Below are 23,440 nucleotides of genomic sequence, written 5' to 3' on the forward strand. Positions count from 1 at the left end.
TTTTAACCGAACTGCTTATCATACCTCCATTAAATGTGCAAAGACTGTCACACAGAGGCCCACTTTTTTCAAGACCGAGTGTTTAATCTTGTCAAAACAGAACATCTTCGTTTATCCCTCTTGTCAACAGATGTTTTGTGTTGCCCTGCCCTGACAAAAATAAATCTGCACAAGCACTTTATTAGGACTGATCATTTGGTATTAATGTGATTGTGTTCTAAAAATCAGGGGTTCTCAGGCATTTTAGGGCTAGTAGTAGTCTTAGTATTTGAACTATTAGACTTCCCTTTATTGGTAGAAACCACATCCTTTGCTGTCACCTTTATAATAATTTGTCGCAAATTAATTGATCATTTCAATGACCCTGTCTGAGAGCCACTGATAGATGATGGTGATTATGGATACATGAATAAAGAGAACCAACTTTAAAACATATAAAAAAGTAAAATTTGATCATAGAGGCTACCATAAATTCTGTATTGAGTAGCACATTGTAAACACTTACATACTAGCTATAATGTTATGCAAGGTGTGAAGGAAATTATAGGAATTAAATAAAATTAAAAAAAATTTACTGTTTGAACAATTTTATTTTTCTTTTTATAGTTTGACACTTGGTTTGAGTCACTTGCTAACATGAAACAATATAAAATGTAAAACTAGTGCTTTCAAGTAATACACATGATGATGCAGTGACGTTTTCACCACAAAATAGCACTACTGAATACCAAACTGTGGAAGAAGTTTAGCAAGTCAAAAGTAAAGCATGAAATCCATTAAAAGCTTTTCATTTATATTGAATGCGCAAAGTAGTAACAAAGATATGACAGAGTATATGAAAATTATATTGCTGTAAAATAAATAAGAGCAGCTTGTGACTGCATACCTCCACTAAGGTAGGTAATCCCCTCCGCACCTTGCATGAACCGACTCTCTGCATCCAGATTAATTTATATTTTCACAAAAGATGTTATCTTTTGATATTTATTATTAAAACTGTATTTTGTAGCTGTGATGTTGTGAAACATCCAGTCTTGTTCTCTTGCAATGGTAAATGATTCAAAACCTTCTGGATCCAGGTGGCGATGCACATATTTTTATAGTTTATATATACAGTCACAAATTTTGCCAAGCCACAAGAGTTCTGTCCAGTAATCCTGCTGAAAAATAAACTGAACAAATCATAAAGCTTCTCTGGAGGAGGTAATAACAAAAGTACGTTTAAAATGTTGTACAGCTGGTTAATTAAGGCAGAGGTAGAGACGCATTTCTAAGGTTAAGGTTCCGTATCCACATCAGTTTCCACATCTGTGTGCCTTGCTTCTTATTCTGCTCCTGGAAATTTGAGCGTTTTATCCCTGATTGTTCTATAATGTTCATGAGCCACAACGTAGATGCACAACAGTCTTCCTCACATAAGCTCATCCTCAGACTCTGGATCTCGCTCTCTTGCCTTCAGAAGTCCCATTTCCACTGGAGGAGTCTTCTTCAGTCTGGAGCGAACCGCACTTCAAGAGGAAAATAACAACAAACACGAGAATCACACATATTGTAAACTGTGCAGGTCTCCAGGATAAATAAACAAGTGTCTATCAGATATAGAAAAATACAGTACATTTTTGTCCCTATAGGTATGCACTAGGGCTAATGATTGGAACTAAAATTAAATGTATAACTTTTGAAATCCAAAGGTTTTCTTTTTGTTTGTTTTTTTTAATTGATGTGTTACAGTGGTCCCTCGCTATATTGCGGTTCACTTTTCGCGGCCTCGCTGTTTTGCGGATTTTTTCGGGGGTGCAATTTTTCATTTATTTATTTTTTTAAACAGCGCAATGTGTTCTGCGTCCTGATCGGCTATAGACCATTTTCAATCAATCTCGTGCTGTGTCTTTTATACAGTACAGAATTCGTTCAGCCTGTCAAATCTACATAAATCTTCGCTAGCAGAAGACAACAAACACAACAGTGTCTACGTCAAAGGATTATAAGGAGCATTAAGTAAACCAAACAGTCAGATGAGTAAAACTTCACTCAATTCCTTCTTCTTGCTTCCTCTACTTCCGTATCATTAATTCATTAATGTTGAATTGTCTCGCAGCTGCTCTATTCACATGTTCTGGACTTGAAAACAGGGTTTGATCTTTGGTTTCATTCTATAATACTGGACTTATTTTTCTACGAAGGTTTGAACTTTGAGAGTGTTTAAACAAGAGAGAAGCGCGTCAAAATGTCGATGCCTGTCTGAGAAAAGTGTATAAAGTGTGTAGTGAGGGTTTTTTTACAGCCTTAAAACATCTATAATAATTGTAAAAAATAAAGTTCCCTACTTCGCGGATTTCACCTTTCGTGGGTTATTTTTAGAACATAACACCTGCGATAAACGAGGGAACACTGTTTTTTAAATCTACATTCTTGAGCAGCAAAAACACATTTATTACACATTTTCTCTCTTGGATTTTATGGTGAAATAGTGGCAAAAACCAAATTTGATTAAATATGAATCAGAGGTTTGTTCTCCTTGTATCTGGTTATATCTGCACCTATGGCCAATTTAAAGCCTTATGTGCTAAATAAGACAAAAAAAATGCATTTCCAATTCTTTGAATATATCTAAATCACAATGGGATGTCTTATTGGATTGTCTTTTGTGGAGCAGGTTCTTACCAGCTGACGATGCAATAGAGCACGCTCACTATAAGCATGGCGAAGGCGAGGTGCCAGGAGTAACACATGGTAATGAACATCATATTGTTGGGATCTTTCAAGTCCCACTCGGGGCCGCGGGGCGGGTACAGCACAAAACCAACCTGTGGTTTAGAGGAGAAAACATTGGGAGTAACTATAAATCAGCAAACATAAACATCTGCTCATAAAGCCACATTCAGATTTACCTCCCAGAACCAGGTCCCCTGAACCACCGTTAGCGTGCACCGCAGCAGCTCCAGAATGATGTTGCCTCGGTGAAAGATCTCCAGGAAGGCAACAAGAGTCTCTCCAAAGACCGCGTACAGAAGGAGCAGATGCACGTGGACATCCAGCATGCTCCTGCCATGGAGGTGGTAGAGAAAAAGAAATCCTGCAGAGAACAAAAAGCTGGTAATGTAGGTAAATGTGTTTGTCTTGATCAGTTAAACTGCATCTAAACTTCAAATATTTATCCCAAGCCATCGCCACAGATTGTCTTAAATTCAAACAGTGCGAAAATAATTGACTCAAAATGCTGTAAAAATGCAGAAAGTCCTATCTGTGCTTGGTTTAAATTAGGCTTAATTAACCCCACAGGGTACACTTAAAATGACCTTTGAATGGAAGGAACTCAATTTGATTAACAAGAAATGTATTTATACAAGTTTATTGGAAAATGTACAGACAGGCAACAAGTTGTAAATAAAAACCTGAATTTAAAAAAAAAAGATCAGAGTATGAAAGTTGGTCTGTTGTATGGGAACATACGGCAGAAGCAGTGAAAACAGTCCATCTACAATTACAGCGATGGATAATAAAGGTGGATATAATGGCGCACATTCATAAACCCCTCAATATAAAGCTTGGCCAAACACTAATGGAGGATTTTTTTGTGTTTTAGATGTAAGACTATCTTCGAGAATAGTATTGTTTAGACTTTGAAGGAACCAAGGATTAAACTGATTAACTTATTAGTAAGCGATCTGCCCTGAAGCACTGGCTTGAAATAAAAAGGATATCAAAGGATCTCAAAGACAATGATTACATTTTATTCTTCTTACCTTCATTAAAGAAAGCAATTGCCAGCATTAACCGATCCAGTGCCAGTGGTGCCGCTTCTGTGGTGTGGATAATCAGAGACACTGTTGCAAAGAGCCCAAAGAACAAGTACATGGTGGCGTGGTGCCAGCTGTGCAGATGGTCCCAGTGTTTCTCTACGAAGTCGTACAACTGAAGCTTCGGTCCACCCGATCCAAACTGTTCTGCCAACATCCCTGAAAGCACCACATCAGAGGAAACACGCACATCTCCTTAATTAAAGCCCTGATTTGTCTTGGATTTACTCGAGAAGAGTCTTGCTAGTTATATCTGATATATGGATGCATTAAGAAGCTTTTTGGACACGCTTACCAACAAGGGAGAAAAAGAGTATGACTGAGCTCTCAATGATCTCCAGCCGTCGCTGTGAGGCTCTGCTAGCCAGACGAGTAGAACCAATACCCTTGTTCCTGCGCGTGGCATGCCAAATCGAGTACTTTACCGTCCACCAAATCCCGGCAACAAGGAAGAAGGTCCCAGGGAGAGCGTGGCCTCTGAAGCTGCCCATGATACCTCTCAACACCTAGAGAAACAGATTAGGTACTTCATGGAATTAGAAGTACATATTACAAAAACACTTCTTCCCACTACTAACATGTTTATTTAAATCAGCCAGATATGACTTGAAACAAACAATAATTTAACCTAACTTATCATCTGAAGAGTAGACAAGATCTATTTTTAGCACAACTGGAATAAGTGGATAAAAGAAAAGGGAAAAAAGTGCAACAGTGCCCATAATTTAGTTAAACAGCGTAATCAAACATAATTAGCGTGTGTGTTGGCGACCGTCCTCCAGCTGAGCTCAGCAGAAGTGCGTCTAGCTGTGGGAGGAGGCCTGTTAGGAGTGTCACGAGTCATTTACCTTTACGTGCAAAAATAGAAACCCATTTCTTAACATGCACTCCAGAAAAAGCACTTTGTTTGCAAAGACTGCAGCAGCATCTAACACTGAGTATAGGATCCTCTTGATAATGACTAAATATCATTAAACCTGCACCGACTTATGTGGACTGCTGAAGTCTTTGTCTGGCCAGTTTCTTAACAATTACTTTCACTCACACGATCTCAGTTGGTCATTATCAGAGACTGAATGAAAGACTAACGGGGACCATCATTTACAAAAGGAACACCCTGTTGTATTCAAGAAGAGCTGAAACTAGAGCCTGAGCTTATAACCCATATGTAAAGGTTTTACTGAGGTCAAAGGGTGAAAAAGACCAAGATTATTTTAATAGTCTATTATGCACCAAAATATATTTTTGAAAACAGAATCACCACCCCCTGCTGGTTATTAGAAAGAATGCAGGCTCAATAATTTCCCTTTTCAGACGTGGAAACTATGTCTATTGTGTCAAGTTAAATTATGTTTCTAGGTCAAACAAAAGGTTAATAGGAAAACTTGCAGACTTATCTAAAAAATAAAACTCAGAATTTGATATTCTCCTTTTTCAAAAGGCAGGAAAAAGCATGAAAAGCAGTCAATACGTCATTATATTGAGAAACATGTCAAAATGAGAAACAATTTACATCATTTACCAAGCTTGATATAGTCCAACATAGTTCATATTATCATTAAAACAAGACTTTGGAACAATTTTATCATATTAACTTAAAATGTTACTTATGTGATCAGAGGTACTGGAATGGTAAACATAATGATATTGTCTCCGACTTCTATAAATTCATAAGGCTTCATATTTAATTAAAGAAAGAAAGCTTTTTAAAGTGTTTGACTGCAGTGCTCTTAGGTAATGACTGCACTTTGTAAAGTGAGAGCAAAGCTGGAGTGGTATGAATAGCAGGCAGAGAATAAGAAAAAGGCACATGGCTGTACTGTCCTTTGTGATGGAGATGACCAGACAATATTCTGCTCGGCAACAGAGGAAACCTTTGAAGGAGGACACTCAATAGAAACCGATTGAGATGTTAAACCCAGCTCATCTGTGTCCGACAGTCTTTTGGGGGTGCAGCCTCTCCAGACTGAGGAAAACACTCCAGTCTCCATGGCACTCAAGAGCCACTAGAGGATTCATCAGTGTTTGGCTGATTCAGTGTTTTGGCTGATTTAGCTTAGCCACAAACACTAGTCATCTGCGCCAGACCATTTTTATGACAACGACGTAAAATAAAATAAAGTATGCTTTTATTACACCAACATGGTGGGAGTGGTGTAGTAAAAGTGTTCGCCACAAGTACAAATATGATTTCTATTCTGTGAATTGGTCAAAACTATGAGCATGAAGAGGTTTTGGTGCATATGTTTGAGGCTGGGATGTCTGGGAGGCAGCTGTCTTCAAAGGGTGTTCCTGTTTGAGTTTTGCTATTAAAAATATAACAAAAAACAAACAAGCAAACAAAAAAAACGTCAGCTGAGCTAATTAGAAAGGGTGCACACTTCAATAAAGTAGGTTTTTCTGTAAGTTTTTGAGTAAATGTAGCATGGTGCATACCACCACTGATCCCGTCTCATCCACTGTAAGATTAACAATATTCTAGATCAAGCCAAAATTAAATATAGACATTACTGAATAAGTAGAGTCTGCATCACATTTGTGAACCTACAATATGTGATACTTCACTCTAAGGGTTTATACTAAACGTTTTAGCAAGTTTAAATTTCCAAGCCAATCTGAAGTGAAATTACTCTGATTTATCTCTCCTGAACGTAAACTTTGAGGACAGTGATGTCTTGAGGTCTACAAAAAGAAAAAGAAAAAAAATGGAAACAGTCGTTTGACAGAATCAGAACTTTCTTTTTTTTTTTTAGTAGTTTTTTTTTCTTTTTTAAGTAGTTTATTTTAGCTTCAGGAGATGAAACAGTGTTGTGGAAGTGAAATCGTGAAATCACTCAGCAACATTGTCTAAACGGCCACCCGATGTCTTGTACATAATTCTCGATGGAGACCTTCCTAATCTTTTTTCCCCTTCCTTCCTTTCTTCCTTTCTTTCTTTCTTTCTTTCTTGACCTGGCTTTACATTTTATCTACACATGACACAGTAGGCTTGATTTTCTTTACTGTGAGAGGAAAAGAGAGGGTCTCTTACCCAAGCTTGTTTTTCTCCGAAGATCAAAAGTTAGTGGAAGTATTCAGACAGAAAAGGGGAAGAAATTTTTTAACGCATCTTCACTTTGCCCCCCAATCGCATAAAATCTTTTTTTTTTTCTTTTGGAAAAGAATATGGGTCTCTCTCTTATAGCCTAGACACAAGAAGTAAACATCTTCTCCGAGTCGGAATCCCAGCAGGATCCAGACCAGATCCGTTTCACAACCCTTTTTTCCTCCCCTACTCTAAACACTTCGAGCTTTTCTCTTATCAAACCCTCCCATTGGATGAGTGTGAGCTTGCGTCACCTGTCTGTGCGGTCATTGGTTGGAGGTAACGTCAATCTCAGGTGTCCACGTGTGCACTTTCACTCCGCCTGCTCGTGCACGGCTCGGTCCCTCCTCACTCTGGGAAAACCGCTACTTTCCGTCGTGCCAGGGCAGGCCTGGCTGGGCCGGGACAAGATTTCCAGCACGTACACCACAGCTGGAAGACTTCCTCATCCTCAGGCAGGAGGTTTCTTGACCAAGTCTCGTTTTACTCGCTTAATTGTCTCCAACCAGTCCACACAGTTTAAGTTACAATAGAGGAAAAAAGTAGAAAGTCGTGAATGTTCATGAAGGAAACGACTGGCCACGTAGGAGCGTCTCCAAGATTTTTTTTTCAGTGGGGCGACATATACGGAAGAGGATTAGGGCCACTGGAAAAAAAAAAGTGGGCACGTCTTTTTTCTTCTTCTTTTCCTGAATTCTGAGAAAAAAAGTCAGAATTCTGACTTTTTTCTCAGATTTTTTTTTTTCCACTGGCCCTAATCCTCTTCCGTAGGAGTACCAGGGGCCTTGAAAGAAAGAAGAGAACTTATTATGCAGAGTTATCAATTATAGTACTGGGCCATAATTATTCATTATAGCACTTTAATGTTGTAGCTGGTGTTAACCATTACATTATATGTAATTAAGGTTAACACATCCAGCTAACCAACAGTTAAGAAAAACTTTCTGTACAAGCACATGGCCTTGCTTTACTATTATTTACCCTCTTCATGCTGGTGGCTGTGAGATTAAAATGATATGATGCATTTATGAAGTGTTGTAGGTGCATAACGTTAGAGGAAATAAACTCATTTTACTAGGTGGTTTCTAGGCAACATCAAGATATAGATATTTGGCATATTAGATAAGAAACTTTGTGCGTCACATTTGGTTGCTCAGTGTGAAGATCAAAATCGTAAACTCAGGTGAATCAAGCAGGCAGCTCAGAAAGGAGCAACACTGACACTTGGGATAACTGGCAGAGGAGGATGAGACACAGGCGAGCATACTTAGAAGGTTACAACAATCAAAGGGTCAGGGAAAGATGGACAGAAAACAACCCTTCAAAGTAAAACAGAAAATAACCAGAGGAGAAAAACCTAACTACCTGAACACTTGTTTTTACTTGTTTCATTAACCTGGGTAAGGCGGATAGAATAAGGAAACAACAAAAGGGATCAAGAGATAAACAAAGAGATACAGAACAGGTGTTTCACTCATTTCATTGTGTTTTTATTCAAGAGTGCAAAAACAACAACAACAGTGAAATGGAAACAGTGAACACAGCAGCTGGAAGTTGGTGCTGCTGAGAGTCATAAAAAGTTCTTCAGCTTTTTAAGCACAAGGTTGGAAAATGTAATTAAACACATAACCTCCGTGGTGTAAGCATACTGAACCCAACAGCCTTTAACTGTTCTGCAGAGTGCAAAGGTTTTGTGTCTTTGTGCATAAATCTAATGGTAGTTATGAGCATTTGCTGGTTAAATGAACTGCTATAGCAGCATTTTAAAATTGCATTCTAATTTTCATTAACTACAGAGCTATCCTTTATATAACTGCATATTTACATGGCTAAATATATACATAGGCCAGCTCTTTTTAGTTGGACTTTGTGTACATACTGTAAACTTCTCACATGGAAGTGCAAAACACACGGCACAAGAGAGATGTTTGAAAACGATCGAATAGAAGTCACACGCAAAAACCTTTACATGCAAAACAAAAGCTAATTGGGTAAGGCAGGAAGACGGTGCAGATGTACGATAAGATATGACACTGATGCAGGGGAGGAGTTTTGTTACTTAAGAGAAAGCATTGTGAATGCAGGCAATAAATAAATGTGCATGCTCAATCCTTCAAAATAGCAGAGCAGAGCTATTGCTAGTGCAGCTGTTGAAATTTCTCTACTGGGTAATCAGCATTGACTGAAATACACCAACCACCTTCTGCAGAATATGCAAAAAACCCATACTGACAGGTGACAAAGAAGGAAAATCAACTTCATGCTTCTCAATAAGGTATTGAGCTGCCATGTGCTGACAGAGCAATTCTAATGCACCTTAGCACCGACTGAAGCCTCTGAAACATTATCATTCCAAAAGACATTCTCTCATATGGTGTACAGCACTGCTTAACTTAAAATCATGTTCTGAGTAATAAAAGCATTCAGTAACCCCTTGTGTCGAGTAGAAGGTGGCATCTTTCATTGTAGCATAAAAGTAACCAGTCAGACAAAGTTTGTATCGCTATACAGTGACGCTGTCTGGACTCAAATCAGTGCACCAAAACATAGCCACTGGACCCCTTCAGTGCGTGGGTCACTGGTTTTGATGGTTTTCCTTTAATTTGTCACCTGTCTTAGAGCTGATTCTCTGTAGTTTTCAGCTTTTTTTAAGACTGTTTTCAAGATTTTTAATTAAAACTATATCAGGAACTTGTGATTATTATAAGATGTCAGTCAAATGTTGGCAAAAAATATATAGAATATTTGTGTGTATGAATGGTTTTGGGAAAATATTTACGTTCCCCATATTTCTGTGCTAAATATAAAACCAAAGTCAGAAACTAGTCAGCTTAGCATTAAACTTTTAACATTTAAAAGCTTTAAACTGAGGGGAAACAGCTTGCCAAAGATGTGCTCAGTGGAACTCAGATGGGAGGTCTTATGAGCCCTGAAATTCAACTGCTACTGATGCACACATTCATATGCTACCTGCTGTAAGAAGACTAATTTATGAGTTGTTTGTTTATATTTCATGATGTGATTTTATATCTAAGTTCAACTTCAGAACTTGGAAATATTCAACCTCAACCACAAACTCAGCAGAATTCAGGCAGATTATTTTGTTCATTACCAAAAAATATTGTCAGTTTTGAGGATATTTGCTCCACCTAACTGCATGTCATTAGAAATTGTTTAGAATCATTTTTGGACAAAAACAAAATAAGAACAAGAAAGACTAATCCTCCCCTGATAGTGCATTAATTTACAAGAGCTCTTATATAAATAATCACCGTCCAATGACAGCTCGTGTCTCTCACATGAGATATCCTCACTCTCATTTCCTGCTTCCTTCAGGGACAGAAGACAGTTTTGCAGAGGGTGTTCATGCAGAAAGAACGAGGCGTGGAGATGGAGAGGAGGAGGTCTTGGGGTCACATATACATGCAGACATTTCAAGTGTAGGTGCAGGACCATTATGGGACGGTGGTGCGACAAGAAGGCCAATAGAGGGGCTTTAGCATGGATACGTAGACACGGCATGTGGGACAGTTCCTTTTCCTCCATAGCCACTGCTCCATGCACTGAAACACATTTTAAAACACACCATTGCATCATTGTTGCTATGATCTGTATCATGTATCATTTATGCAGTCATTGATATTTTCAACTGATGCCAGGAGGTCATTTCCAACATGTTGATGCATGAGCAACAGGATCTACGTTCACAGACCCTAACCCTTAGCTGGAAGGGACAGTGTTGCTGCCTATTTGAGCAGCTTTCTCTGTTTCAAAGGCTACGAGTCAAAGAAGGTTTTAAATAAATTTCTTTACAGTTAATAATGTGGTGCCTTGCTTTTTATTGACTTTTATTATATTCACTTTGACAAAATGTTAACATGTTTACAAGTTCTGATTGTCAACAGATTCAACAGTATATAAAGTGACTCACTGTAGTTCTGATGAAATGCTTTTATAAACTGTAAATATTCTCTATTGATTATAAAGTATATTTATTCTAAAGTGATATTTAAAACCATTTAATTAGTATAATCATAGAGGTATCTTCTCATCCAATAACGTGCTGTAAGTCTAATAACTGAATACAATGACCGTTACATACAGAGGCGTTTCCAGGAAATTTTATATGGTTTTGGCACAGAGGGACCCAAGAACCAGTAAGGGTGGTGTAGAGCACAGAAAAGGAGAAAACACCAAATGAAATCAGAAAAAAATGCCAAACGAAACCACTTGAAAATTGTTTGAAAATCCACTGAGTTATGGTGATTTTAACTTTGACCAGACTTGTATCCATGGATACCAATGCTGGTACTAGTGTTGAATCGATACTAGAGCAATAGGATTGATACTTTGTTTCTAACCAATAGTGAAATGTGTGAAAAACAATAGTGAAAAACCCCTGAAACTTTTTGTGCTGGCCGTCATGCCTACTTTATTTATTTAAACAACATAAACTGATCCAACATAAACCGATCCAAAGTGCTTTAGAAACAGGCACACAGCTGAATTGTTTTGGTGAAAGGAAAAATCACAGTGATTTCATTAAAGTGTGTTCAGACTTTGTATATTGATGATACTTCATCTCATCTTCAATACATAAGCTGCTTTCATTGGTTAAATGGTATCGGTAATACTGGCCCTGTATTTAGTTAGTATTGAATCAATGCCAAAATTTGCAGAATGCAGCACTAGAGTCAGGAAACAACAAGCAGTGGATCAAACCACTGTGAGGCATGTCATGGGGGAGTCATACATCCATAACTGAGCAGAAGAGCTTTTAGTGTGTATTATCATATTATATAACATTATATAACATAGTTATATTTACAATAATGTATTGAGGAGTACCACAGTGTTTTTACAGCAAAAATGTAACTGGACACCTTACATCCCCCTGTTATTTTCACTCATGTTTGCATTTATATAATAAAGATTAAGCTGGGGCACCAGGTGGACCTAATAAATTTCAGGCCCCAAGCCAACACTTTAGCAACACCCCTGTTTACATAGTCATGGTGCAGTACAGTTTGTCATACTGAGGTTTTAAAGCAGAAAACTTTGAGTTCAAACCTTTAAACTCGGTCTCAATTTTTTTTTTCTAACTCTAACCCTTTTCAAACATTTTTAACTCTGTGTTTGCACACTGAAGAGAAGAAGTTGCAATTATTCCAAAAGTGACCTAAAACTCTGGCCCAGAGGGGATTTGAGGCCCTGATTTTTCAGTGTCACATCGTAGTAAAAGTTCAGGAGAAATCCTGATGTTTTCACTGCAAATCATGCATTTTCCCCTTCTTGAAAACAATATCAGCGATGTCTCCTCAGGGAATGTTGACGATGGAGTGTGTGCTGCTCCTTCTCCGTGGAAATCTGTCCATCTGCAGACCTCCTCCTCTCCTCATAGAGCTTCCTCCCCTGTAAAACAGCTGCTTCACTGCTGCTTCGGGGCCGACACTGCTCTAACCTCCGAGCTGCCTTCAGCACCCACCAGATGGAAACATCATAATGAGTAAGTATCCAGTTCCTGGGACCTCAGGCTGTTCAGTGTACTCCATGCATCTACAGGGATAAGTTTCTGCTGCAGGCATTGTGTTTTCATTCCAGTTCACATCATGCATGTCAGGGAACAGGCTGATATCATGCATCAGAGATCTGGTGTCTGACTTGCAGGGATTTTAGGGAACACAGTGTAGACAGAGGTCACGCAGTAGATCTGACGTGTGCAGGTTCTCTTACCTCTTTATGAAAGCGGTGTGTACAATGTGGCACTCCCCTCCCATTCTTACGCATGTCCTCATGACAGATCAGGCACAACGTATCGTCCTTCTTCTGTGAGAAAAAGAAACAACATCTGACCAAGATTTCAATAACTTATGTATTTATAAAAATAATAAACCTGTATTATTGCATCAGTGGGAGATTAAGTGACAGGAACTTCATATATGTAACTTATATACCAAAGTGAAGGAGCTCCATTTAATTTCAGTAAACTAATAAATAAAGATATAATTTTTCACAAAGTTATGATAAGCTGTAAATGTTATTTGCACTGTGTATGTTATGTATCACGTTTTTTTTATTGATTTCCTGTGACACCACAAAGATACAGAAACACCGTTTCATTAACATTAAACCCCTGACAATGAGTTTTAACAGGGCTTGACAAAAAAATTTGTTCCAAGAAAAATCAGGTATAAAAATGAAAAAGGATTAAACATGCATTCACAACTATATTCTTTAGTATGCCGACAAAAAGCATGGACAATAGAAGAAAAAGAAAACTTCAAGGTCCTTGTGTGCATTCAAGACCAGTTAATTATGTGGGTATTTGTAGGTTATGTAATTCACAGCTTTGTCTTTGGCAGCACATAAAAGTAATGCAGCGTTTCAGGCTCCTTAATTTTTACGGGCTTCGTAATTTTATATGAGGAGGAGAAAGACCATCAAGTCTGATCGTCCTTCGGTCATCTATAACACTATGAGAAGGTAAAAATCTGTAAGGACCATTTATCGTTCGTTTAGTTAATGTTATAAATCCTCCTGCTCACCAGAGACGTGGTCTTCTTATCATTTAGACAGAGCCTCTTCTCAAGTGTCTCTGTGAGCTCTGGGATGGTGGTGATGCGATTCTCTGCGATCGCAGTCTTAGCGCGGATGTTGTCATCTGCAGAGGCACGGCGAGGCTTCTGGTGGACCCTGGTTTCCCCCTTATCCTCTCTTGATTTGACGTGGCTGGGAGTGGGCGCCATTGTAGCCGCATGAAACCTGTTTAACTTCATGACATCTAACTGTGACTGAGGATTAAGAACACAACGATAAGTGTTATTACACCACGTAACAACACTTGAGAGTAAAATTATTGTGTCACATTCCCTCTAATAGTGAGGCGGAGTTGTAAGAAGATTAAACTAGAGAGACAACCATGTCTGCCTTATGTCTGTCAATGGGGTTAAACACTCACTCGCTAATATCCTTAAGTAACATGTTGGCAAAGCAGCTACCTATATATAGTTTGACTCTAGACTCAGGACAGAACGTAAATATATATTTACACAACAGCAATAATCTGATAATGCAACTCCAGTAAAACATCAAAGGTGAAGGTACAGATGAATTTCAGTGTTTGGCTAGACTTGTAAATCTGTAACTACTGAACTGTTCTCTTCAAATGATGTATTTCTGGAGCACTCATTACTAAACCAAGGTTTAACTCTTAATGGGAGCTTTAAATAGCGATGCACTAGACACAGGCTGACATTCTACAACCCCAGAAGTTATTTCTGGTTCTACTTAACTTTATTACTGCTGCTGAGGAAAAAAATACGATGTCTAGATGTTCCTTTGACTTTAAATTTGAGGAAAAAAAATAACATGAGAGATCTGTGACAATGTGATTTTTTCTGTTTAAAGAAACTAAACAATGTGATAAATGTTACTTTAAATAGGTCAAAATATGTGTAAAGGTGTGAAAAGTGCAGTCAACGCTGATGCACCTTAATATGTCAGATTTTCTGTTGATCTACTATCTCAGTTAGTACTGTCAAGACTTCTTTAACTGAGCAGGTTCTTCAATTTTGAATTAATCGCCTACCACCGCTTTAGGGTGTAGCTACTTTAGGAGTCAAACGTTTTTATATGTGCAGTGTATTTTTTCTTTGGATCAACCCCTCACTTCGATTTCATAAACCTCGATCTCACCAGCCAAAATTTCAAACTTTAAGCTTCAAACAGGACTTCAAAAAAAGAACGGTCATAGGGGTTAATTACATCTTTTATATATATATATACTATGTTTTTATGGTATTTGCAAGAAGCTTTTTTTGTTTTGCGGTGCAAGGAAGTGGCTTGTTATGTTGATGTTCCTAGTTTTAACTGTTATAGGACAAACATTGCTATTTGTAGCTGCCCGCCTTGTTGACTGATAAACATCCTGGAACATTTAGTAATGTCATGGGCTCATCTGTGACACCATTTTTGCATTTGCTGCATTTTAAAAGATAAATGTAGTATGAAGAAAGGCTAAAAATATTCAGAATAGTTGTTATTTGAATGAGAATTTCTTTATTTCCCAGAATAAACTTATATAGCATAGGCTTTCAGCAAAATTGTTATTTTAAATATACTGACCAATAGTTCCACTATCAGACCAAGAATCTGTGCATTACTTCTCTATTTGCTTGCTTAAAAACAGAGCATACGGGGAACTGCAGGCTTCAGTTTAAACAGCACTTCTTCTGATTATTAGTGAAAGGTTACACTATGCTACTACATTTGTTTTTTTGCATTTGTCAGTGCTTCCTTCATGATGAGAACTGATTGTGCTCACCCAGTGTTGTCTGTAAACTACTTGCTTGTAAGTTTCTTTTCTTCCACAGAGAGACCACTTTATATGTGTGCACTTACACTGTTGTGACTCTTATCACCTGCTTTAGATTAGAAAGAGTTTCTTTGGCTCCTTCCATCCTTTAGTTTTCGCTTAACTCCTATGAAATTTGTCATCACACTAATGAAAATATACCAGAAAACTATAAAGTAAGCACCACTATTCACCACACAGGCCATGACACTTGACTATGCTGATAGATAAGTTACCCTGTTCTGTGTTATTAATAAAAAATACAAATCACTAAATTGTGCGCCATTCATGTTGGTTGCTCTTCTGCTTGTTTGCTGCTTTAAGTTGTACCTCTATTTTTTGCTAAACATCCACATAGCCAGAGGTTATGGAAGAGTTGGAACGCTATTGAATGAAGAATATGTGTAAGAGCTTTGGCATGCGGCAGCCCATGACTTAAAAACATTGTTTATATAAGAAAATGATATCAGATGTGAAGGCATTTTTAGTTGGAAAAAATAATTTTCCTACAGACCTACACAGACACAGCTACAACACAAACACCAGACTGGTCTGTATTCATTATAGAACTATACTGTTTTTCCTAATGAGACTGTGAACAGCTCAGCACGTGGCACGGCATTTGCAGTGTTTGATCGCTCTGATGTAAAGTAATAGAAAACAACTCACTTAGAGCATCAATAATTTCGTACTTTGCAGGCTTTCATGGGGAAATTTACCAAAACAACAGTTTGCACACTACTAGAGGCTTTTTGTTCGGAAGCTTTAATATTTAATTAGTTCTCATACCAGCTTGTAAAACATACATGTGCATTATTCTGCTGTCATAGTCCATATTTTGTCTTTTTCAGAGAAAATAAAACTCTGTGTTTTATAAATATTCCATGCAGTGATATTTGCAGTCAGTGAAGGTATGGGATCTTTCTAACACCCTGAGCTGCTTTTAAAGAAATACATAGAAAGTATACTGTCTGATAAATGTACTTTATTATATTTATTAAACTGGCCTTTAATTAGTATAGTGAAATACATTCATCAGAGAGTGCATATATTTTATTTTCCCTCCAATTATCAATGAAGGGCTATACAGAATAAAATTTAAGATGTTTATAGTGTCAAGTGTACAAGCATGCTGTCCATATGTGGTGTAAAACTGGACAAGAGAAACTGCAAAAAATGTTTGTTAAAAGTGTTTTGCTGCTGTTTAAATGTCAGTGCATGCATCAAGTCGAATGCTGCAGAGCTGAACACATACGTGAAGTGCAGCCAGTCCTTACCGCAGTCGGGAGTGATGCTCGTCTATCAACTTGTGTTTTTGAAGGCCTTCTGAAACTGTGTTTTCTTTCTCTGGAATGTACAGCATCTGGTCCGTGACCCCAGTAACTGCTCATCCATTTTGTGAAGTTACTATCATCGTCCTCGTCATTGTCCATAATGATAGCAGGCAGAAGCCGTAGAGACATGATGGAGCTGTGCAGGGAGCTTCTTGGTGCAGCAGGTCTTGGTACAACAGATGAAAGTGAATGGGGTGAGTACTGACAACACTCAGCTGACCTATTGAGTGTCTAACAGACCAGCTGCTCTGCTACACTGCACTGTCCCACATGGCAAAAGTGACTTACTTCAATTAGATGCCTCTAGTGAATCAAGCTGTCGCTTTTGTTGTTATCCTTGGACAATCTAAAAATAACCTGCAGAGATTTAGCTCCAGTCTTTAAATAAGTGAATCCTCTATAATCTATTTAACGTCACTGGTAGAACATAAACTGGAGGTGATTGGAATAAACAGCGAGGTGGTAGCTGTGACGGAACAGCTAGTATTTTGGCACAGGGTGGGTGATGTGACCACTCCTTTTAATCTTTCCATTACAGTCATCAGCCTCGGGGTAGACAACTGAAACTCCAATTTCCCCATACTTTCCACTCACTGAGTACATCAAACCTGTCAATAATTATGGAGCGCAGGCAACTGGGTGCTGAGAGCCCAAGGCTTGTGCAATACAGGGCAAAGAGCTTTAATATTACACTGTATACAAGTTTATTTGTTTTGCTCTTTTAAGTCAAGTATGTAAAATCCAGATTTTATACATGAACAATGAAAACATGTAATACAAGGCCATCAGCTAGAAAAGCAACATCTCTGGCATCATAATTCAGTATATATCGTGTCAGTTCAGTCTGAAAAATTAGTAGTAGTAGTATTAAATACTATTGATATTACTACACAAAGGGGATTGTGTATTATTGGAAATATTCATGTTAGACACACCATGTTTTCATTAGGTTTTTGTGTTTTTTAACAAAAAAGCAGAAGAAATTATATAAAAGTCTTTTTCTGCTCTTTTACAAACTCAAAGTTTCCCTGTGCTAATAATGTTGTAAAGATCTCAAAGAGAAGGGCAGGGCAGGCACTGTTATGAGACATTCATGCTGCTTTATCATGTAACCTCAGATCCCCACTGAGAAAGAGATTACGGTAATCTGTGTTCTTTCCAAAAATAAGGATGAAACAAGGTCACACCTGAAGACAAATGACCACATTTTATTAAATAAATGAAGAGTACTATCCGTGTGCGCCGTTGAGATATTATAATATCAACGAGCCTCCATCCAGTATTATTATGGGGTCTTTATCTTACAATATAAAACACTTTGAGGCGACTGCTGTTGTGATTTGGTGCTATAAATAAAATTGAATTGAATTAAAAGTATTGAAAACAATCTCGTATTCATACATTACAAATCTGCACAGGTTGTTTTTTTTTTAAATATAAAATTAAAATTGTGTTTCAGATTTAGGATAAACCCTCTGTATCAAACAACTAAAACAGGAGAGAATAGCTATACAATACAACACCACACCATATAATACATAATAAAAATACAATGACTTATTGATAATTTGTTATTACTGATAAGTGACTGTGTACAGCAGCTTGTTGCATACCATACAAGCATGCATTCATGCAGACACATAATCGTACTCTTAATCGATTAATTACATAATCATCATGCTTTTTTTAAAGGCCGAATGACCACGATAATCAGTATAAAATGTTTCAGAAAATGCTATCGTATTAAAGCTAGTTTAAATCAAAGCAGAGGCATAACCTACTTGATAAGTTGAAGAAGGCTGTTCCAAAATTTAGTTTTGGTCACCTCTACATTTAAAATCAGAATGCACAACACTTAAAATACCCTGAGTGGAATTGGGTTTTAACAGTTTTAACAGTTCTTATGAAAGCAGGGGCCGGCCTTTCAGTCTTTTGTATGATAGTAAAATTAGAAAATGAATTTCAGATTTCACTGGAGGCCAATGAAGGGAGGCAAGGAATGCACAAACACAATATTTTATATTGTTTTATTGAGACCTTATTATACATTTACATACAAAACATACAGTCTACATATAGTTAAACCTTAGTGTCACAACAAGTGTTTGCTAAAAGAAAAAAAAAGCAACAAAGAAAAAGTTTGTTTTGGGGTTTTTTTAAGGGAAAAGGAATTTGGGTTCCTTAGAAGGAAGGAGATATGAAAGGAAAGGCTTACGTGAGGTATAACATTTCTTATTGGCCCCTCTAAGAGAAACTATAAACTTTTCCAATTTAAGGAATGACATTAGATCTGTCGGTCAAGACTTTTCTGTTGGTGGCTTGGGTGACTTCCAGTGTGGGAGAATACATCTTTGGGCAATTAAAGAGACAAATGAGGCAATACTTTCTGTTTAGTTGACTCAGATAGATCACCTATCTACTCATAGCTATTAGCTGTAAGTATGACTTGATTTTGAAAACATTTTTCTAAAATCCTGTTTAAACATGACATGAGACGGGCCTCACAAGTTTATTATTATTAGAGCAAGTTTATTATTCAAATATGATCTGAATATTTGAGATTTGTAAAAAAAAAAAAAAGTGGATTTTATAAATATTATAAATGAAGAACAATGTTTGCAAAATGATCCCTGGAAGCAGGAGTTACCCTGGACTCACTCACTTAATCAACAGACTGCACTGCAGAAAGAGCAGCAACAACAACCTGCATGAATAAAATATACCAGCATGAATTTATGTTAATCAGATTAAAAAATCTAAATGGAATAATCTGCTGTGTTCACATAGCTGATCTGTAAAGATTTACATTTCCAAACAACATGCCACGTGCATCAGGAGAGCACAGACACGTCTCAGTAATCACAGGTTACCAAGTACCTGCTGGCAGCAGCTACAACTGAGCCACGCAGTGCTAACAATAGCAGGCACAGTTTATAGGAATAACAGGTGGAGTCAACAGAAGATCAGACATTCTTAGTAGCCCCTATCCATCCATCCATCCATCCATCCATCCATCCATCCATCTTCCCACAGCTACACACACACCACACATGTAACACACAAGGTTATTGTCTCACATCACATGTGGTGCCAGGCAAAATTGATTTTATGGCCTTCATTGCAAGAATCGATTATGTTCAGGGCGGGCACACGTTTTGTGCTATGCTCAACTTTAACAGATTGATCGATTTTTACATATCTTGCTCTTAATTCAATGAAACTGAAAAACAGAAATATTTGTATTTGAAAAACAAAAAGGATTAAATTCACTACAGAAAGAACCGGAGACAAGTGACAAATTAAAGGAAAAAGTTGAACTCTGGCTCTCCACAGTGAGGGGGTTTGGGGCTTTGCTCTGATGACAGGGGGGATTTTGCTGGTATGGTTTGGTAATTGGTTTGGTAAAGTTGTTTTGATTGATCACTTTTATCCTGTGATAAAATATGCAATGGGAGTGGTCTCTCCCAGGTCTCTCCTATTCACACTGCATGGTTCAATGAGCACTCTCAGGTTAATAAAGGTGGTCTGGTTCTTCAAAGATTCTCCCCAATAGAAGAAACTCTTTATTTTAATGATGTTTTTTTTTTTTCATATACTTCATGTGGTTCTATTATGGTTCTAGATTTTAGTGTTGTTGTTTTTAAAGTTTGTTAATTAATTTAATATATGTTAAAATTTGAATTTAGGTTGAAGAGTGCGTCATGTGTTGAGTTTGTCTTCCCTCATAAACATACTGTTTACATAAGAATACTTACATTTAATATAACAATAAAACAATAGAATATAAACTAGTCAAACATGAAGCATGAAGTCATGACACCACATGAATCATTTTAATTTTATATATGAAACTGACCAAATTTCAACCACCTTGATCATCTATTGTAGATGTTCTAAGATGCTTAACTGTGTTTTGTTTTCTTTTAATTCATCATCTGTGTGTAAGTCAGTTATGATATAATTTAAAGCCAGTCCTTGCATTGTCCAACTAATCAGGGAATAGTTTTTCTATGAATAGATGTTACAGTCAGACTCTTCTGACAGCTAGTAGAGTTGACTTTGAAAAATTGCCCACTGCTGGTGACTGTTTGAGGACGGATGGCCCTAGGCACAAATTGAGTAGCCAGGCAGCAGCACGTTCCAGACAGACCAGCACTCCAGCAGATGACGGCTTCTCTCTGTCTCGATCTCCCCTCTCACAGTCTGTTTTGAGCAGAGGCTTGGAAACACACACACACACACACACACACACACACACACACACACACACACACACACACACACACACACACACACACACACACAGAGGTGCCTTGTTTCTCTCACGATCTCTCAGGTAGGTACAGGTCACGAAGGAGAAAGCAACTGAAAAAGTTCCCCACTAGTATTTAAAATCTTTCTCTTTTTTTTTAAATTGCAATCTGCAAACAGAATTGGGCAGAATGTGACTAATATTTTGGCCATTACTGAGCTTTCACTTGTTAAGAGAGAATACCTTTTGACCTTTGAGACTTTGTAGTCATGTTCTCAGCCTTCACAGATGACGATTAGTAGTTGGTTCATTAGTTTATAAACTATTTTCAGTTACAGTGAAATCAAATAAAAAGAAAAAGGGGGATCACTGCTGGAGGTTTTATCCCAGGAATGGTGCCTGTCTCGTGGGGAGGGGTGCTCCGTGAGGACGGGGGTGGCGCACACCAATTTGACTCAACTCTACTTTCCAATTAATATTCACAGGTTTCATTTACAAACAATCATTTAGCATGCAATCCCAGTGAGGGGACACCTGTATGACCTGTATTTAATACGCGTAAGACATCGGTCTACATACTCACTTTAAATATATTGTCACGGCAAAACTGTCACAACACAGAATGGACCAAAAACACAGACCCAAGACAGCGGCACAGGTTAGTGTAACGAGATTTATTTACAGTGATTGTGATATGGTGTAAACAGTCATATGTACAGGACGTGACACAATATGAGCTGAGAGCAGGTGAACTATAACAATAGCTGTGGGATAAACTCTGCCAGTGACTATATACAGGTGCAAGGGCAAAGCTAAGGTAAATCCTAATAACATGAACTGTGAGGCATTATAAAACTACAAAGCTATATACAAGGTCATACACACATAGTCATAGAAACACTAACTGTGAGAGGCATACGCTGATTAAAGCTATGAAAGTTACGTGAACAGGAGTGAAAGCTTGATACGGGAGACCCAGGGATGATAGTGGCACGTTAGTGAACTGTAGATTGGAGGCACTGCAACACAGGGAGAGGTGAGTCACAGTGGATCCAACGGAACGGAAAGAAACTGATTCAGTGTGGATATTGTGTGGGGGGCATTTTGACTCTCCCCTCCAATTATGCTCTCACCAGAAGATCTCCAAGGCTGGGATTTTTTCTGAGAGCCCTAATAACTCTCTCCTGGTGAGGCACGCTCCAGTTAGTTTGCCGCAAACTGTTTCACCACTAGATGGAAGCATTGTCAAAGCACTGTCAAATTTGAATTGGAGCATCACTGGGCTGCAATTCACATTGTAGAGGGATACAAAAACAAACAAACACAGACACACACAGACACAGAAACAGACAATTAATAAAAAATTATATATAAAAAATGCAAAAAGTGAAAAAAAAATTGATTAAGTCCTTCTTCCAATGCATTATGGGTCCTCAAAATGGAACCCTTTTTTTCACTCCCAACTCAGCTTCTGTACCTCCTACATCCAGCAGGTGCTATATTGCCCTAAAGGTCTCCTCCAGCTCTATCCTATGATACACATACCTCAATGTCCTACCTTGCAACCATGATTCAACCAGCCACTCCCTCACAGGCCTTTAAATACCACAGTGGGCACCTAAGGGGCTCAAAAATTGAACTTTCTCCGATTGCCACCAAACTTGGCAGGCACGAGCCTACTGCTACCAACACCACTCACACAAAATTTCCCCACTGTGCTTATGCTTCTCCAGTTATTGATGATCGTCACATGACGATTGTGGTTATCGCCAACCCCTTGGTATTTGGACACATGGCTTAGAAGCTTTCAAAATCTTTTTTGATAAATTGAACAATCACCACCCCTTTAATGAAGTTACAGTTTCAACTAAATAAATTCCAAGTTAACTTTTTAGACACAATAGTTTTCTTTAGAAACAATAATAATCAAAGCAAACAACTATTTGTTGTTTTAAGGATACAGATAGACACATACTGTTATATAAAAAAGTTTTCATCCTAGACATGTTTTCAGGAGTATTATTAAATCTCAATTGATTAGATTCCATCGTATCTGTACCTTTAAGATGCATGTGGAAGAAGCTACTTCAGCGTTGTTTAAGGCTTTAAGACCAAGAGGTTACTCAGTCCGCTTTTAAGGGCAGATTTAAAGTGAAGTGAAAGCACTCTTTGATAGGATCAGCCAACAATTAGGAGGAATAATCAGAGTGAATTGATTCAGTTTGTAATCACCTTTTCAAGACACATCGGAGTCTTGAATCAATCTCTTAATACCTCTTTTTTGATGGCCCAACAAGCCCTTCCTCCTTTACAGCAATTTAAAAGTTACAGCTTATAGAAGAAATAAAAATCTAAAGGATATTTTGGTGCACAACAAATTGAATCCTATAAAGAATTTAGATGACAGATTTAAACAAGTACGATATATGGAAAATATTAGTAAGAGAGGGCTTTCTATTCAAAAATGGTTTTTGAAAATCTGTTTCTATTGAGTGTAATTTTTTTATGAAATCAATTTCTCATTTATTAATGGATTAATAATTCACTTTGAAAAATTGATTTAAATGTTTTTATTTTTAAACTATTAAACCAATTACTTTAATTTTGTTTGAATAA

The 23,440-nt window shown here is 37.7% G+C and overlaps 2 protein-coding genes across 5 annotated transcripts; both read right to left on the bottom strand.

The window, feature by feature from the left end:
* Positions 1-570: 570 nt before the first annotated feature.
* tmem45a (transmembrane protein 45a) lies at positions 571-7,258 on the bottom strand. 2 transcript variants are annotated; one of them, XM_082524994.1, is made up of 6 exons: positions 7,140-7,258; positions 4,096-4,306; positions 3,747-3,959; positions 2,892-3,076; positions 2,665-2,807; positions 571-1,508 (listed from the first exon to the last, which is right to left on the bottom strand). In XM_082524994.1, the coding sequence occupies exons 2-6, from the start codon at positions 4,289-4,291 to the stop codon at positions 1,412-1,414; spliced, it is 834 nt and encodes a 277-aa protein (XP_082381120.1). In that variant the 5' UTR covers positions 4,292-4,306; positions 7,140-7,258; the 3' UTR covers positions 571-1,411. The 2 variants fall into 2 exon arrangements, with proteins under 2 accessions (XP_082381120.1, XP_082381119.1); XM_082524993.1 differs by lacking the exon at positions 7,140-7,258 and adding an exon at positions 6,832-7,095.
* A 363-nt stretch (positions 7,259-7,621) lies between these two features.
* Positions 7,622-17,028, bottom strand: lnp1 (leukemia NUP98 fusion partner 1). 3 transcript variants are annotated; one of them, XM_082524995.1, is made up of 5 exons: positions 16,861-17,028; positions 16,516-16,738; positions 13,431-13,676; positions 12,619-12,711; positions 10,357-12,357 (listed from the first exon to the last, which is right to left on the bottom strand). In XM_082524995.1, the coding sequence occupies exons 2-5, from the start codon at positions 16,699-16,701 to the stop codon at positions 12,190-12,192; spliced, it is 693 nt and encodes a 230-aa protein (XP_082381121.1). In that variant the 5' UTR covers positions 16,702-16,738; positions 16,861-17,028; the 3' UTR covers positions 10,357-12,189. The 3 variants fall into 3 exon arrangements, with proteins under 3 accessions (XP_082381123.1, XP_082381121.1, XP_082381122.1); XM_082524997.1 differs by having other exon boundaries at positions 7,622-10,448; positions 16,516-17,028; XM_082524996.1 differs by having other exon boundaries at positions 12,619-12,708; positions 16,516-17,028.
* Positions 17,029-23,440: the final 6,412 nt, after the last annotated feature.

The sequence above is a fragment of the Aulonocara stuartgranti genome (genome assembly GCF_965226115.1).
Source record: "Aulonocara stuartgranti genome assembly, chromosome: 23".
NCBI classification, from domain to species: Eukaryota; Metazoa; Chordata; class Actinopteri; order Cichliformes; family Cichlidae; genus Aulonocara; species Aulonocara stuartgranti.